This window comes from Apteryx rowi, unplaced genomic scaffold (genome assembly GCF_003343035.1).
Source record: "Apteryx rowi isolate R43461 unplaced genomic scaffold, aptRow1 scaffold_4, whole genome shotgun sequence".
Taxonomy (NCBI): Eukaryota; Metazoa; Chordata; class Aves; order Apterygiformes; family Apterygidae; genus Apteryx; species Apteryx rowi.
This window is the reverse complement of record NW_020450529.1, coordinates 5,568,588-5,587,074: the sequence shown is the minus strand read 5'-3', so window position 1 is coordinate 5,587,074 and position 18,487 is coordinate 5,568,588. Positions and strand designations below refer to the sequence as shown.

At 49.7% G+C, this 18,487-nt stretch overlaps 1 protein-coding gene across 1 annotated transcript; it reads right to left on the bottom strand.

Moving 5' to 3' along the window:
• Positions 1 to 7,894: 7,894 nt before the first annotated feature.
• On the bottom strand, positions 7,895 to 14,560 carry PROK2 (prokineticin 2). The gene is made up of 3 exons (XM_026074918.1): positions 14,450 to 14,560; positions 10,961 to 11,086; positions 7,895 to 8,848 (listed from the first exon to the last, which is right to left on the bottom strand). Exons 1-3 carry the CDS (start codon positions 14,558 to 14,560, stop codon positions 8,723 to 8,725), a joined length of 363 nt encoding a protein of 120 aa, XP_025930703.1. The 3' UTR covers positions 7,895 to 8,722.
• Positions 14,561 to 18,487: the final 3,927 nt, after the last annotated feature.

Genomic DNA, 18,487 nt, shown 5'->3' with positions numbered 1-18,487 from the left:
AAATACCACCATCATCTCTCTGGGGATTTTCCGCAGCCTGGCCCGGAGGTTGCGGCGTGCTTGCTTTTGCATAGCTGTGGCTGGAGAATTGCAGTCGTGCCGTGAGCTGTGCTGCACTGGAAAATCCTCATCGCTGCTGGCATCTCCGCTCACCCGCCAGGTATTCAACACATTCCTCGCAAACATCCCCAGTCAAAATCTTGCCGTGCTGGAGTCGGTGGCGGTTTTTAGCATAAACTTAAATGTCAAGCCAACGTGAAAAATGACACCGGTCTGAAATCTCAGGAAGTATTGGATGCAGGAGTCTGTGGTTTGCACTGCTCAAAGCCTGAGGTGACGCTGTGGGGAGCTTCTGACTCTGCTGCTCAGACTGAGAAAAGAGTTGGCTAGGAAAGGGGCTAAAACACTTGGCCCAGGGCAAGTTACGTTGTTGAGTGAAGGTTCGTCCTCAGTGGCCGTGCTGGAGGTAGAGGACAAGCCTGGGGAACATGTAGCCAATGAGCCCTCATTGCTGGCTTTTTTGGGGAGAGGAAGGTGCCTCTGAGGATGTATTCTTTCTCCTTTGGCGGCGTGCTGCCGGTGAACCACCCCAGCAGAGAAGCGGCTCCGAACAGTGCGGTATACCTATATTGGCAGCAGGTGATGTAAAGTATCTCCAGATACTTCATTAACAGGCTGCAGATCAGATGATACTGCAACATATTAGAATAGCCCAGAAACCTTATTAGATAGTTATGCTACAAATCAAAAAAAAAAAAGTGAGAGAAGGTCCGTTTTCTAATAAAGTTGTCCTAATGTCCTCAACTTTAGCACAGCTTCTATTACAGTTGCTCAAAACACTGCACAGACTCCAATAACTCTATTCTAATATGAACCAGGAAGCATCTCCTGTGCTGGGGTTTTGGCAAGCTTCAGCATATCATAAAATGTGGTATCTCAAAGAAATGGAGCCATCTGAGAAAGCAGGACCATCAGTGAAGATGGTCTCCTAAAAGCTGGTGTAGAACTGTGTTGGGCTGGGGCATGGAGGTCTTCCGACGTGTCTTTGGACATTTTACCCCAAAGCTGCCTTCACGATGTTGGCTTCTCATGCCACACGTGTCACGATGGACTTTTTGTGCAGGTAAATCCTTACTCATCCAAGTGGGCTGAGCTCTCCGTTGTAGAGCTGGAAACCAAGAGCCGAATTTCAAGTGGGCCTGATGTCTGCGGCTGCCTCCGGCTTTCCCTCGAGCTGACCATGCTAAGCGACTCAGAGCCTTTTTCGCTTTGTACAAGTCATTAACTGCCCCGTGCCTCAGCGCTTTATCTGAAAAATGATTAATTATTCTTACTCACCTCCGTAAAGCACAGCGAATTACTGATGGCAAGAGCCGACCATCATTATGGGTGAACAATCGCTGACTGCACAGGCTTTCATCACTTAACTTTAAAGTCGAGCTAAGCCTTTAATGCAAGCTGTTGCATTTCTGTATTTCCATTCGCATTTAATGACCTCGGTACTTGCACTGCGCCTTTGATCTTGTGAGTCATGCGTGGCTTTACCGCGGAAGTATTTATTGGAAAGCCACTTTCTTCAGTGCCACGTTTCTCGCTTCTCCTGTGACCAGGTTGCTACCGTGGAGCACTCCGTGTAGGAGGCTTTCAAGTTCAAAGCTCGTCTTGCAAGGGCGCAGGGAAGCTGTGAAGTCCCAGCTAATTTTAGGCAGTCATCACAGCGCTAATAGAGTAGGCAGAAACCAAGAGCCTGCCCGGTGAAGAGAAAGCCCTTCCTAAAGTTTCTGAATGTTATCTACTGGTGTGTCATTAAAAAAAAAAAAAAGAAAAAAATCCTGTGTTTGTGTGAGGATGATTAACCATTGGAACAAATCATCCAGGGAAAAAATGGATGCTCCATCTGTGAAATGTGCCGAGCAAGCCCGCACGCTGCCTACGGCACACCTGCTGGAGATGGGGTCCCGTGCCGGCCGCGGCCGCCGCGAGGGCAGCGCCCGCACCCCAGCGCCAGCGCCGCAGGGGAAAAAAGGCAGGAACGGCAGCAAACGGCAGCAGTTGTCAAGCCACAGATCCTTTCCATCCTGCACTGAGTCACTCCTTCCTTTTGCTAGTGTTTTACACCACCCATTTTATCATACCTTACAAATATTAGTGCTTGCCTCTCTCCGAAATTTTAGCAAAGGTAGCTGTAAAATAGATTCTTCCATCAAAAAAAAATCCAAAGGGGGAAAACAGAGGCAGGCTCAGAAACAAGGGCTGAAGTCACGGTGCTTTCTGACAGTGAGAGCCAGAGGAATGATTTAGTGCAATATTACCTCACTGCATCGAGCCGCTCAATCTGTTCCCATCTGTCACCCTGGTGCTTGCAGGAGGGTGATGGAAAGCAAGCAGTTGAGTAGCTTGGTAGTGAAGTAAATCAGCTGGGCTTTTTTTTTTTTTTTTTTCTTCCTCTCCTTCCTCCTTTTTTCCTCCTCCTCCTCAGGCCCGGGCGCAAGGGGCCAGCTCCCGGCGGCACGCGCGGCCCCGGGGAGGGCGCTCCGGCAGCAGCCGCGGGGACATCTGGGCGCGGAGGAAGGCGGATGGAGGTGCAATATGCTCAGCAGCGCGACTGCAGGGGAGAGCGTGGGCACCCGTGCCCAGGAGCGCGCGGAATTGCGTGCAGGGCTATAACTCGGAGCCGTGGTGTGAAAGCACGGCGGGACACGTTGAGGCCGAGCATCGCGAAGCGGGAGCGGCAGCAATGCCGGGGGTCGCGACAGAGGCCGCTTCGCTTTTCTCTTCGGATCCCAAACTCTCAGCCAGAAGGACCTTTTCCTTCCTGCTTGTGCAATAGTGGCCCGAGCAGAAGTGCTGATGCAAACCAAATTGGAATTATCCAGGGCTCTGTTGCAACGTGTGGAAGGCTGCTAGTGACTTTGGGGAGCTCAGTGAAACCAGGGCAGCGGATGGAATTGTGACAACGTCAGTAAGTTTTTAATCACTGAATTTCAAAGGGTGAGGGACCTTCCTGTCAAGCTTTTACTGATGTGAGAGAAGAAACTGGGGGGGAAAAAAAAATCTGCTGCTTTGCCAGGATGTAGTGAAATCTCTGGAAAGACTGAGCATGCTTGCAGCTGCCTCCCCAGTGCCCCTGCCTGAGCTGACCTCTCTGGCAGAGCACACCGAGGCACGCAGAGATGTGCTCTGCCTTCTGGCCTCTACTATACCCTAAAGCAGGAATGAAAAAAGAAGAAGAAAAAAAAAAAAGTGGGATTAACTATGCACCCGCTGGAATTAATAGCAACTTTGTGAACCCTTTGCAGAAAGCACTGCGCCTGCCTATCCGTCCTGTAAAAGAGCCTGCAAACGCTGGCGTGAAATAGCGTCGCGATGCACTCGCAGGTACAAAAGAAAAAGTAAATAAAGAAGGCTCAGTCCTGTTTGCTTAGCTGGAACCAGACCATATTTTCAGCCTGTTTCTCAACTATCCTACAGCCTTGGGATTCACAGAGCCACATTACGTTTTAAACAAGATTTAATCCCTTCCACGTGTTGCCGCTTTGCGGTGGAGACACAGCAGCCACGCAGTCTGGCCTGGGGCTGCCGAGGGACCCGCGGAGGGGAGGATGAGGACAACGCCTCCCGTCCTGGCTCCGGCCGCGCACACGCGGGATGGGCGCTGCAGACCCCGAGCTGGCTCCCCGGAATGGGAACGGGCCATTCCTGCCTTGGTGCCCGCTGCCACGGTGCAGCCGAGCATCGATTTGGGATGCTCCTGGCACTCCCCATGCACAGTTAGCTAATACCAACCCGGGGTCTGCAGCACAGAGGAGACTTTCTGTCATTTTTATATTGCGGCTGCCTTCATTTTTCCCCCCCTCCCCGTGCTATGCTATCTCATACTCAGACCTTTGGGAAACCCCTGCCATGGCTGTGCTCACAAGCGTGTTATGTTATTATATTGGTAATTCCTCCTTTTCTTCATGCTTCGCTGTTACCCCCGCACAGTACTCCTTGCCATGATACACACTCTGCCATCCACTCTCCTTGCAGCGCGCCAGCTTTACCCATCTTCAGCTCTTTATGCACGGGGGCCTTTAACTCCTTCACAACCCAGACTGGCCCAAAGGCCAGCGATCCCCCCCCCCAGCAGGGACATACAGGGAAATTGGCCCCTCCAAATTTTAACCGCGCATCCTATCTCATTAGCCTCATCCTGCACACGCTCAAGACTCTCCTTGACAAACGAGAGATGATTTGCTATATGTTGAATGTATATTAAAGTCGCCTCCATTCCTGCGCTCAGAATTATTGATTATTCCAGCCGCTGTACCCCTGCTGGTTTGGCATGTTGTTTCGGGTAACAGAGAAAGGCACATTGATTTTGCTATTATCAAGATCCTCCTGTATTTGCACAGTCTTTTCTCTTCCTGCAGTTTTCTAATTCCTTCTGGAAAACATGCTACACATTGTCAAGATCAAATTCCTGAGACATCTTGTTTAAATCAAGGGAATCTTTGCACCTTCTGTTTCTTTTGAGCATCCATCTGTGCAGTAATAACAAATTGGAGAGTTACGGGGGGCCGCCAGCGAGGTCCCTGGTCACACTGGCTGGTGTCGTACATCGGTACGGTTCATTACGCTGACGGGGCAGAATAGCAAAGTACCTCTCTAGGAGGTGCATTATGAGACCTTCCAACATGCTGGAGACTTATCTGCTAAGCAAAGCCCTACGTTTCCAGGCGGTGTGTCCACGCTTGCTGGGGAGCACAGTGAATCCCGTGTCTGGACACTGTGGTTGGGGAACGATTGCAGGGAGCAGCTGCAACAAAATTCAGGATGACCCTTCTCCTCAAAACATCATTCGTGGCTCATCCAGCAAAGGACACCACCACCACCACCCCCCTACACAAGCCTGTTTCATTGGTGTCTGAGTACTAACAAACTTATTGCACCATGTGTTGGTGTAACTGAATACAACCCACAACAACAGCCTGCAACTTGGRGTACAGCCCCACCACCTTACCTTAGCACCTGGCCAGCCCCCAGCACACTATCTCCACACCACTACAAGCTCCAGCCTCCTAGCTATTGCCTTAGCTAAAAACCCCAGCTTGCTCGCACTTCAGCTGCCCCTCATACAAACCCCCGTGAGGTCAGGGTGACCCCCCTCCCAGGGAGTTGCCCACATGGGTCTGAGTCCTTCTTTGCCTCACAGCCTGTAAAATTTGTTTAGCGTCACTCCCATCCTGAAAAAAACTCGCAGTTTTCCAAACAAGCTCACAAAATTCCTCAAGGAGGAATTGTGGGCAGGAGGATGTAGATGAGGTTTTCTCCTGCCCCGCAGCTGCCTTTGCTGTGCCCCCCCGCCCCCCCCAGGCTTACAGGTGCATGCCTACTACACCAGATACGGACCCATCAAACACATGACTTCTTCACCTTCCCTAATAAGCGTATAATTAAATTAAGGCCACAACTCACCCAATATGGTAGAGTCCTTTCCTGAAACCACTCTCTGCAAAACCACTGTCTGGTACTAAACATGGCAAATCTTACAGTTCGGTGGGAGATGATCGTTACCCTATAGCATATCTGTAATATCAATATTAATATAATATCAAAAATTAATGCATACACTTCTATTAATAATTAATAATATTAATACACTATTAATAAAATTAAACTGAACGTTGGCCCAGATGTCCTAAGTGGAGTGAATAAAGGAAAGCATTAAAGCCAGCCTTTCTCCCAACACTTTGCCAACCAGGTAGACTGGAGAAGGGGACGTAGCTGTTTCAGGAAGCTGTTTCTAGGACTGTAACACTTTTACACTCTTTCCTCAGTCTGGTTTCTCCTGGAAGTTGGCCTTGCAGTTCTCCAGAGATGTGGTGTTGCCACGCACGTGGTGTCTTGCCTGATCTGCTGGTGACACTTGCCACCACGAGTAAATTAAAATAAATTAAAGAAGTAAATTAAAGGCATTTTGCAGGTGTGGATGGATTAGGAAATCTTCTCTAGGATGGGAGCAAAAGATAACTGATTAAGGCAGAATTTAGGAAAGAACCAGGATGCCAAAGCTTAATCTTCATTCCAAAATGATCTCCCCGATCAACTAACCTTCACTGTGAGTGCCAATTAACAAGAATTCAATTACTGGAAGGGGAGTTGTGGTATACAACTATACTGGGGATGTGAGATAGGTTTTGCTTGTAGCACTTCTGCCCATGCTTCGGAGGGCACCAGGAGGCACAGGGAAGCTGGTCGCAGATGGCTGCAGGACAACGTCTCCCTCAGAGAAACCCCTTCCCCTTGCCCTCGGCAGGGACCGTCTCGGAGACACGGGTGTTTCGGTCTCCTGTACGTGCTGCGAGCTTTGATCTGATGTAGTTGGGGCTGTTCTCGTTACCCAGATGAACGCCTGATCCCACAAGTTAATTGGCACAAATTACAACTACAAAGTTGCTCTGCTCTTGTAGAATAAACTCTCCGAGGAGTTGTGTTTGGCAGGTCTAAGGCAGTCATCAGCTAGAATTGTCCACTCACTTACCATGATATAAAACAGGATTATTACCTTCAGCGGAGTTATGGTGATTTATGCTGCTGTGAGATGAGAAGCAGGGCTGGTGTTTCTTGCTATGTCTCCTGGTTTTGAGGGCCCTGACAATGTGCTTTGGTAAAAACGCATGGACCGAGAGACAGCGCAAACACGCACACATACACATTCGCACTGCTTCTATTTTCCTTCTTGATTATTCCTCCTAAGTGTGTTTTGAAGTCCATGGTATTTATTAAGCTGGTTTGCATTAACGTCATCAGGTACAACGTGCCTGCACTAGCGGGTCTGCACTTTGAGGGGCTCAGCTCACTCCTTTTCTTGCAGGCGGCTGGTTATGGAAAGCTTCGGTGACTTGAGCTTAAAATTACAAATTCAGGTCACCCAAGCTTTCCATAACTAGCCTGGAAGAAAATTCCTTGCAAATATCCCGCCTGCAAGAAAAGAGTGAGTTGAGCCCCTCAAAGTTCAAATCTACTGGTGCAGGCACCTTATACCCGATGACATTAATGCAAACCAAGTATAGAAGTTGCTGTTCTGGCTCGGGGACACCTTAGACTTTGCTTTTTATTTATTTATTTTTTTACTGGAGCTGAGTCTGTTGCCACTTGCGTGGCTGCTCTGTCACCAGTGCATGGGGCGCAGAGAAAGGGCAGAGAAAAACGTAGCATCACGGGCTTCCTAATGGGAGCCCTGGGGTTGGGATCAGGCAGATGCAACCAAAATTCCCAAGGCCCCTGTTTTTCTAGCACACGCAAGATCCGCAAGGATCGGGTAAAACAGCAGCTCCCAACGCGGCTCCCCGTCCCTGCAGGGAGCCCAGTGAAAGGCGCCTGTCAAACTCGCGGGGACGCTTCCCGTCTCCTCTGGGTGATGCAGGTGTTTGCTTTCGTACGGCCCTGCTAACTCCTCTCACCCCCCAGCAGCRGCGGCAGAGGCACCGATTGTTGAAAGCTGAATGACTTCACTTTTCCAGTTTCGGCATATGTTTGCATGTCTGAGAGCCAAAAATGTGTGAAACTCACACAAACTATTGGAATTCCAGCTATAGGGACTGACAAGTAAACATGAAGTTGCACAATATTTCATAAAACCCTCACAAATTGTATGTTTGACATGCTAAAGTCGTTCCTTTGAGGTATGTGCCAAGAAAAAAAACTCTCATGTTAGCTACACCAAAAATTCCCCATCATCTAAATCAAAGTTTTAGCTGGGGGGGGTTCACACCTTGTAAAGTGCTGAGTTTCCCTAAAAACAGGCAGAGGCATATAATATTTTACTAAACTATCTGTAAGGAGCTCTGCTAGTTTGGGTGAATGAAATGCCTGATAGCAGATTACACCAAATAAAAACTGAAAACCACAATGACAAAATAATGTTATAATATTAAAATAAATCAAATCATATACTGCCATTATTCTGATACAGAATTTTTACACAGCAAATTTGATACAGGTACAAGAAGTCGGGCAGCCCATTACAATAAACCTCAGAGTTCCTTTTTTAATATATAAACTACATTTTAATACATAGTTTGAGATGATCAGCTAGTTTTACACCAAATCAAGTAACAACAACTTTTTCTCATAGAATACTAAAATAACAAAATCTTTTAATGCTTTGAATGTTGAAATGCTTTGGTTCCATCTGTCACTTTTAAAAAGTGTAAAAACTACATCTACTGGTTAAATGTTTACTGTAGAGATGTGCCTAACTTACAAATACAGTTATATTAATAAAGATTTGAAATGCAATGTAAATACAGTTTTTTTGGCAATCATCCTATGCTTTGCATTATGTAATTATTCAAATCTCAGTTTGATTTAGGCATTCCAAAGTGTAAAAAAGTGGCCACAATTTTCTAAAACTGACAATAATCTTGGATGTTTTCATGCTGGGTTAAGTTGGAACCGTGAAGAGAATGAGACCCGTCAGAAACTATTCAGGTCCTGCCCTCCAAAAATGACATCGCTTTAGCAAATCTCATTTTGGCCACCCCAAAATGAAAGCATCCGTCATCACTAGTCGCTCCTGAAAATCTCGGCCGTCRCAGCACAGTATCTCACGTATGGTTGTAATGTCGGTGAGGCAGGAAAGTATACTACAGCGTTTCCCCCGGTGGGTACCATTTCCATCACAATAACAAGAAAAATAATACATCAAGCAGCTCCTCCCAGCGAAGGACAGCTCCTGCTAGAAAAAGACATCTTCTTTCCTGAAGTCGGGTAAACATTTGAATTTGCTAGGCGAGGTCCGCACGCAGGCCAGACCGGGCAGGCACGGGCAGGTGTGGTGCATCCTGCGCCCGGGGAAGGGGACCTGCAAGGAGACACGGCAGAGCTCAGCGCAAGGCATCCGGTGGGTTTTTCCACGCCGGGGCGCCGGGAAGGTCACCGCCTGCGGATGCACGGGACCCCCCCCGAGCATCACCCCGCGCGGGAACGCGCGCGCAGCACCGCGGGAAAACCTCGCTTCTCGGCTTTCTGCCCAATACGGGCTGACTCAGAGACGCCTCCCGCAGCCCTCCAACAGCTCAAGCAATTTATTCAAAACCTTATGTTCGCGGGAAGGAAGTGTTTCTTTGCAAGAAACTCCCACACCAAAGATGTGGCCAAATAAAGCCCTGGAGGGGTGCTGCGGGCGCGCGCTGGTGCCCCAAGGCCGGGGCTGGCGCCCGGCGGCTCCGTGCAGGCCACGTCTCCGAGCCGGCCAGTGCCGCCCCGCGCCTCCGAAACGCCAGCCGATGGTTTTAACGGCATCAAGCCAACGCCACCTAGTTGCTGAGAAGGAAACTAGACGGTGGAAATCCAGTAGCCGGGCGGCTGACGGGCTCCCCGGGGGCATCTCCGGATAGCTCCGCGGGACCGCGGTGGTGGGAGCCTTGCAGCCGCCCCGCGTGGCCGCCTTGGGGCTCTGGCCAGCCGGCAAATTTGGGGCTTTTCCAGCGCAGACCCTTGCGTGGGCTCGCAGGAGCACCCTGACGGGGCAGGGGCTGGACTGGGGAGCTGCAGGCGCTGGTCTGGCAGGGGACGCGGGGCACCCGCTCCTCCACCCGGCCCCGCTCCTCTGCGCGGCGGTCGTAAAGAAGGAAGGAGCGACATTAACGGTGCTGACAGGGGTGTTACGGGCAGAAACGGGCCTTGCGGGTCCACGTGCACCCGCGCCACGCGCGGAGGCCAGACCCTCTTTTCTGCACTACCCGAAAGGCTGCGGTGGTTTTGTCGCAGCCGCTCGGGCAAATCGAGCACACAACCCCCCCCCCGTGTGCGATTTGATGCAAGCGCAGGGCTAAAAATCCCTGAGCTCTAATTGCCTTTCACTTTACGTAGCCTTCAAAGGCAGCGATGAAATTCAATGGCACAGCGACGCGGGGAAAGGCTGAGCGGACGGCGTCTGCGCCGTACCTGACCTGCAGGCAAATGGAGGGTTTGATATTCAGGGCAACTGGTCTCCTAACCTCCTTCCCACCCAAATATTTAGAGGAGGGAAACTGTTGAGCAAGCTCTCCACCTTTGAAAATGCTTAATTTCGCATACTGCAGTAAATCAATTTGCTTTCTGGTTTTCATGAAGAGCAGCAGGGTGAGGAATCCAAGGCTAAAATTAACCTCATAAAGCTTATAAACATCAGCGACTGTGACCGTAAATCTGGGGTGGACAGGCATCTTCACTGATTGCAATTATGTGTACGATTAGCTTCGAATGCATCAGCTAGTGTAAATTACTGTGGAATAGCAATAAACTCATAGAACAACTAGAAGCCAGTTTCTCTTATCCCGAGGATCCTGCAAATATAAAGACCCCTTGCAAGAGAAACCTATTACATTGCATAGCAAAAATGAGAATCTGGCCCCCAGTGTCTTACTAGAAGATTTAACAATGTAATACTAAGAGGACAGAGCCTTGCTCTTCCTAAAGCTGAGAAAATAGCCTATAGATACAGAGCTGAGAAGCCAGGCATCAAACGCGATAGCGAGAGATGCAACGAACTAACTCCCTGAGGAAGCTCCTGAAAACCACCGAGGTCTCAAACTCATTGGCAACATCGCATTCAGCCTTCCCTATCAAGATTACATTATTTACATATAAATATGGCTTTTGGTATAGTACATAGAATAGACATAAATACATATACTTCATGTATTAATATTCCTATAATAATAATATAGTATATCATATAAAGATAACGTACTAATACGTAATTAGTGTTACATATATGTGTGTGTGTATGCATATATAAATATTTGAAATTACTATCTAGCAGTCAGAGCCCCCAGTGAGATTTCTCAAGAGCAAGTTTTCTCTGGCATCACTATATTCTCAGCAGCTTTTTAAGCTTGCCACCGCGCGGGTGCTTCGTGCGGTCGGACCCGCAGCGTGCGAGTCGTGTCCCTCTGGCCCRCCAGCGCCGGCCGCAGCGCGCCGTACTCACGCGGTGGCTCAGGGGGTGGCACTCCTCTCCCAGGTTGCCCATCGGCGTGCACATCCGCAGGCTCCGGATCCACAGGCTGACYGCGCAGCACATCCTCCCGCCGCACTGCTGGTCTCTGTCGCAGGCCTGCAGTCCGGCAAAGAGCACCGAAACAGTTAATCCTTTCCATACATGGGCCAGGCCAGGTGCTTAAGGGCTATACGAGTTATAAAGGCGCATTGAGGACAAACAACAGGCTATAAGGCACGGCCCACAGTCCGCGTATCTCCCGCTCACGTGAGTACAGAGTCCATGGCACCTCTCGGAGAGGAGCCCAGCGTGTTTAAAGCCATCGCTGCCTGATGCGGGATCTGATTTGGGATGGGCAACACTTTGTAGTCTCCAGTTGCCAGCTAGAATTACATGCAACTTCAAGAGGTCTTAAACATGTGATAGGAAATCTTCGTATAAGAATCCACATCCAGGAAAATGCATTCACCCTCCAAGGGGGAAATAGAAATTTCAGCCACTTATCTCATACATTTTGTGGCTTATATGAGCACAAAACAAAATCCAACTATTGGGTATATTAAAACAAAACAAAACTAAGAGCAATTGGCATATTAGAGTTTGGAAACAGGTTATTGCACATCTTTCCCTTATTTCTTTAAGCAAAAGATTATCAGACTTATTATATGATGTTGGTGCAAAAGCCAGTTTTCTTTCTCAGATGAGAAATTTCGCTGGTTAAAGGCTCTGATTACATCATAAAACTAAGCTTAAGTAAATCACTACTGTTTTAATGTCTGGCAGCACRACTGACAGGCTGGGGATTCTGGTGAGTGGGACATAAAGAGGCAAACGTGCAGAAAGGTACATAAAAGACCGTAATGGGCCTGAGGAAGACCGTAGCAAACAAACATTTGCTTATGGAAAAAGCTTATATCTCTTACCTTGGGATTTACATGATAAGTGCCATTAGACTGTACTCTACTGGGTAAATATTACACTATTTCAAAAAGCAGAAGTCAGATCAAAATACATATTTACCGACCAGCTAGTCATTTAGGAAAGAGCTGTTGCATTAGGGTCAAGCAACTAAATAGTGTGCGTAACCCAAACGGCTATCATGCCTCCTAAAATATGGATTTAACAAAGCAAACAGCTCTATACGACAAGTGAGCCCAAGCGCACCAGTGTATTTACTTAAAAGAGTAGTATGGCCATAAAACTACCATTACAGCAGATAGATAATGTTTAGTAGATAATGTTTACTTTCTAATATCTCAAAGGAAAAAAAAGAATACCTCTGCCCCCTTTTCCCCCTATATATACATATATATGTGCGTGTGCRTGTGTGTTTGTGTGTGTCCCGGAGAACTTTTAAGACTTCCCTTCCAAAAATGCATGACAATATTAAACCAAGTGCTACTCCCCACAACTTATCTCCAAAGTCGTACCAATATTCCTAATCACAGAATCACAGAATCACAGAATCGCTGCGGTTGGAAGGGACCTCTGGAGATCATCTAGTCCAACCCCCCTGCTCAAGCAGGGTCACCTAGAGCACATTGCACAGGATTGCATCCAGGCGCGTTTTGAATATCTCCAGAGAAGGAGACTCCACCACCTCTCGGGGCAACCTGTGCCAGTGCTCTGTCACCCTCACAGTGAAAAAGTTTTTCCTAATAATCGGAGGACGCAACATTAAGAACATTGTTCTTCGGCACCCCATTCAAACATGGTTTTGTGGATAATTCAGCCCAAGGGAAAAAAAGTCCCAGCTGAAACGCCCGCTCCAAAGCCTGCGGAAGCCAGCAGAGGAGCCTTCACTGAAGTGGGGAAGGTTTCAGTCAACTCCTTAAATTGCAAAGGAAAAGGGCCTTTCAGCCCCGYGGAATTTGGGAAGGAACAGCTAACTGAACTTTCACCCGAGATGCRCCCATTCATCAGGTGCCAAAAGCTCATCCAAGGGATTTAAGCAAAAACTGCCCTGCAGTAGTTAAGGAAGCAGCATTTTCTAATTCTAATGTACTCTTAGTGATTGAATACATTTTGTCCTTGATCTGTTATTCTGTGCTTTACAATTACTTTATTTAATAGATTAATTATGCTTTAAAGGTGTAGCCTTTTTAAAAACTAAGACCTATTTAAACTGATCCTTCATAGCTTGAAATATTTCTACTTAAAAGGAACTTGAAATTCTCAAATATTAAAAAAAATCCCTTCACACTCTGTCATCTCAAAATTAATTGGTCCTGGGAACTTAGCTAGCATGCAGAGAAATCCCTAGRAGCCGTTTCATTGACTTCAGCGTGCTTTGAATCGGGAGCCCGGACAGCAGTGGAGCAACCCGCTGCTGTGAGTACAACTTCCGACAGTTACAAAAGCCGTGTAAGCTCTCGAAAGAATGCAAGCACGGGGTTATTAATCCAAAGCAAACACTAAAAAGAAAATCATTTTACTTAAGAGTGATGCAATACTTCGGGTTAAATAACAACTTGGGAAAAAAAAATATTTTCACAACCAAAGTAAACTTCAAGGGTAAAAACAATAACAACAACAAYAGAGGACTCATTTGCAATGCGTGGCTGTTGAAGGGGGGAAAAAAAAAGCAGCACAGTCATACTTAAAAAAAAAAGAAAAAGGAAAACCCCAGCGTTTTGTGCTGTTTGCAGTACCGGTGCCGGCCTTGCAAGCGGGACGGCTGGGGGAGCTGGAGGCGCTCGGGGTGCGCCAGCGGGCGGCGAGGCGTCCCGAGCTGCTCCTCCCCGGGGCATCTGGGGCAGCCGGGGCCGGGGCTGCACCGGCACGAGCCGGGGAGACCCCCCAGCCCGGGCACCCCTCACCCCACGAGAGCCCCCACGTCCTGGCATCACTCACCCCGGAGGGACCCCCGGCTCCGGGCACCCCTCGCCCCCCGGCGGAGCCCCCCGGAGCCCCCCAGCCCCGGACCGACCCGGAGGCGCCCCGGCCCCGGGCACCGACTCCCCCGCAGCCCGCGGTGGCGGCGCGACCCGTCCCGTCCCGTCCGGTGCCGCGGGTGGGTCCGTCGCGCCCCGTCCCATGCCGTGCCGTGCCGTGCCGTGCCGTGCCGCCCCGTCCCATTGCGTCCCGCTACGCCCCGTCCCATGCCGTGCCGTGCTGCGGCGCCCCGTCCCGTGCCGCCCCGTCCCATGCAGCCCCGTCCCATGCCTCCCGTCCCATACCGTGCCGTGCCGTGTCGCCCCGTCCCATGCCGTGCCGTGTCGTGCAGCCCCGTCCCATACCGTGCCGTGCTGCGGCTCCCCGTCCCATGCCGTGCCGTGTCGTGCAGCCCCGTCCCGTGCCGCCCCGTCCCATGCAGCCCCGTCCCATGCCGTGCTGTCCCATGCAGCCCTGTCCCATGCCGTCCCATGCCGTGCTGTCCCATGCAGCCCCGTCCCATGCCGTGCTGTCCCATGCAGCCCCGTCCCACGCCGCCCGTCCCACGCCGCCCCGCACGGTGCCGCGCCCCGCGGCGGCGCTCACCCCGGTGATGACGGCTCCGTGCCCCGCGGCCACGGCCAGCAGCAGCAGCAGCAGCAGCGGCGGCAGCAGCAGCGGCAGCGGCGGCAGCGGAGCTCCGCGCCAGCTCCGCATGGTGCCGCGGCCCCTGCGCTCCCCGCGGGCGCGGTGCGGAGCGGCGCAGCGGAGCGGAGCGGGGCGCCACGGCCGCCCCAGCCGTTATAAAGCTCGGGGCTGCCATGCACGGCAGCGTGAGTCACCCCCGCCCTGGCAGCGCCGCGGCAGCGGGCAGGGGCGCGCACCGCCGCGCACCGCCGCGCACCGCCGCGCCGCCCCGCGCCCGCCCCGCCGCTGCTTGGGGGCGTCCCGGGGCAGCGGGGGGGCATCGCACCGCTGCTCAGGGACATCTCGCAGCCGGTCTGGGGGACATCTCCTAGCAGGTCAGGGGGACATCCAGCAACAGGTCTGGGGAACATCCCACAGCAGGTTCGGGGGCATCCCACAGCTGCTGAAGACAGCATCCTGTGCACGGCAGCCTGCCCCTGCTTCCAGGGGGTTCCTCACGCAACACATCTCTGGTRGCAGTGCCCGTGTCCCCGCAGTTTGTGCCCCTCAAACCTCTTGGTCTGATGGAGGCTCAGCCACTTTCCTTCTGCTGGTCTCAACACAGACGTTCTGTCTGCTCACCTTCATGAAAACAGGACGTGCCTGCATCCCCGCATCTGCTGGGCCCAGCAGCGGTGTGGGCAAGCCCCAGCTGGGGTGGGCACCCAGAGGCACCAGTTCACCTTGTCAGGGTAAGGGAGCATTGAAGCAGATTTACCCCGTAGGCCTTGTAAGAATTGAAGTAACCCCAGTTCCTCCTTACTATAGTTAGTTAGCCCAAGAAGTGTGGCAATTCTGTGAAAAAAGAAACACTTATGTGCACTTTTTTAGCTTATTTCATATTGTTTTGTGGGGTTGTTTGAGCATCAAAGCTCTCTGGAGCGCAAACCCCCTTCCTACCCATGCATCCCCTCCTAACCGCGCTTCACTCTCGCTGCTGCGGTCAGACCCCCCATTCCCCGCGCTCTCCTCACGTTGAACCGTCGTGGGCACACACCATGTGTCATAGGAGCTGGCTCACTGGACGGAAAACAGCTCTTCCCTCTCCTTTCGCAGGGCTGATTTTCCACCTGAACCGGTGCACTGTGTAGCTTGCTAAATCGAAGGCAGAAGAGGGCAGGATGGAGCGGTGGGGTGAGCGTGAGGCTGAGCGGGGACCTCCCGTTTCGGAGGCRATGAACCACGAGACCATCCTAACCCCAACACCAAGCCATACYGCGATCGTCTCGGCGGGCTCCTCTTGCTAGATCTGCACCACTTAAATGAACTAATGCCAAAGCTGAATGACTAACGGCACTACCTTTAGGAGCTCCTGGCCCCTCTGCAGGGAGAAGGACCCAGAAGAGCAAACAGGGAGGCGCAGGWGGCCAGACCCGCAGACAAGGAGGGCCGCGCACACAGGCTGCAGGGAGGCACAAACTGCACAAAAATACGAGATAACRTCGTGGAGACACACACACGCTAAATGAGGCAGCTAGCGGGCAGTGAGGCCAAGGGACACGGAGGTGGCAGCCACAACTGTGGTCGAAGCCGCTCTTTTCAGCGGGATGCTAAGTGTGTTATTCCTGCGGATAGTCTGCGGCGGACAGATTTTTCAAACTCTTTTTTTTTTTCCAAACAGGAAGGTCGAGTCTTTGCAGAGCCCATATTTACATGATTCTTAAAACAGTCTCGTTCCTTGGCTGAAGTGACTTTAAAAGCAGTTGAAAGGGAACATATAATGCACTTATTGTCTCCGCGAAATCCTGGTTAGTTCAATTCCGGTCAGGAGCTGTCGAATCGATTTGTTAGATGGCATCCCCTAAGGGGGGCAGTCTGTCTGGCGGTGTTTTCATTACAAACTTGGCTTTTTTGGTGTTTATGACTGCRTCGCAAAAATGCACGCAAAACAAACACGGTCTGACTAAATAGAGCCTTACTCCAAGGATACTTTAAAAGCAAATTGGGGTAGGCCAATTTTAACACAAGAGTATTAAAAATAGCTGGGCTGCATCCTTAGTTGTTGTAAATCTGCACGGCTGGCTTGAACCACTGCCACTTGCAACCGGCTGAAGGTTCTAGTCTATTTTAATTTTTATTTGTAATCTAGAAACTAAAAATGAATTTAATACATGAAATATTTTCATAATTCCCAGGTGTCCAGAATTTTTAAAAGTCAGACTATCATTTTCAACTCTAAACCTGCTGATACTTCAAAAACACTGCAGAATCAACATGAATGAAAAGGGGGGGAAGGAAAGAATTTTGGTCAGTTTTATGTGGAGTCAGTCATTCCTTTTAAAATAAGCCACTTGATTCAAAATATATGATTTATGAAAGGTTGCCAGTTGTCTTTCATCCCCTTTTCCCTACCCTGCCCTGGGCTACCCTTGTGCTGCCAGAAGTGCCCTGTGGTCCTACAGTAGGCAAAAAGTGCATTCAGCATAGGCATGTTTTTTCCCTTTTTTGTCTTTCAGCAGCTATTTGCTGATCTTGTGATTTTCCTACATCTTTCTCTGATAGCTGATCTCTGAATTTCAAACTGTCATTACCTCCTGGAACACTATTTGATCAGAAAAGTAGTGAAAAATCCACAGACAATGTTGAACGTAAATCTTCCTGTTGCCCATCTCACAAAGGTATCAGGATTTCAGAAGTCCTTTTATTTGTTTTAATCCACTCGGAAGGCTAGCTCCAGATGAGGTCTCTCAGTTTCAAAGCTTTTTGCACTGTCGTTTTTTTTTACTGAACCAATTCATTCTGAAACACGTACAGGTTTTTGAGTATCTCTTTCTATCTTTGCTGGAACAATAACAAAAATGCCTCCACATTCTCCTTTGCAGCTCGAGCTGTTGCTCTTTAATCTGAGGAGAATGGGAAAAAATAGGGAAAGTGAATCATTTGGCTTCATTCATGCCATGGGAGCGTTTGCTTTGCTGCTGCAGGAGGCTGCACCGAGGTGCCGGGTCGCGCGGGGGAGACACGAGTCCCCAGGGGCACAAGTGATGGACAACCCAGGGCAGCGCAGAAGCAGCCGACCAGCCCCCTCTTGCCTTATCACAGCTACCGTGGACACTYCCCCCCAACTTCTGCGCTTTCATCCCAGTGTCGCTGAACCAGCTCACAAAAACGTGGTGGCTTCCGTACGAAACCACCCGGTGGAGAACCCAGTGTAGCTCCCCTGCGGGCCAAGGGTCTGCAGGGTCCCAGCTTGGACTGGGCTCTGGAAAAGTGAGGTTCCCCTCGCAGGGGTGAACCCATGAGGTCCCATTTTCATAGCGCCTTCACAAATCCATTAAACATCAGCTTCTTCTACCATAAAAACTCCAGTATCAGAATTAGGAAATATCATTCTAAATTAATCAGGATGCTTTAAATTTGACACAGTAAGTTAAGACTCATCTAAAAGACCTCAATTGCTTTTAGAACCAGAGTGAAGTACCTATTTTTAGCCTTCCATGCAGTTGGTAGCTCTCTCTAATTCTTCTTGAAGCCTCAATTTTACCGCAAGCTGTCTATGAGTAGGCATTCAAATAATTATTTGGCCTATTCAAGTGATAATGCACTACAGAGTTTACAGATTTTTAAAGAATAAGAACATGAATACATGAGCTCTCTAAAAAGACAATTTTCTCATAAAAGAAATGAGAAAAAGCATATAATGTGAGACAGGAGAATTAACTTTTTGTCCTAAAAAGTCTGTTAATGACTACAGTATCTAATTTGTTTAATCTTTCACACTATGTATCAAACAGTGGTCTGGATTCAGCAAAGCAGCGCAAGCTTGCAGGCTCCAACACAAGGTGAAAACAGGCATCTACCCGAGATGCTTATGTAGATTTGTATAACGTTATAGATCCTGCTACACAGGGTTGCATGTTAATTTTTTTCCCTCGAGGAAAGCTGGTACTCTGGATTGAGATGCCATCTTTCTCTCCCCTGGCACTTCCATTTTATGCAAATAATTAACATTGAGTG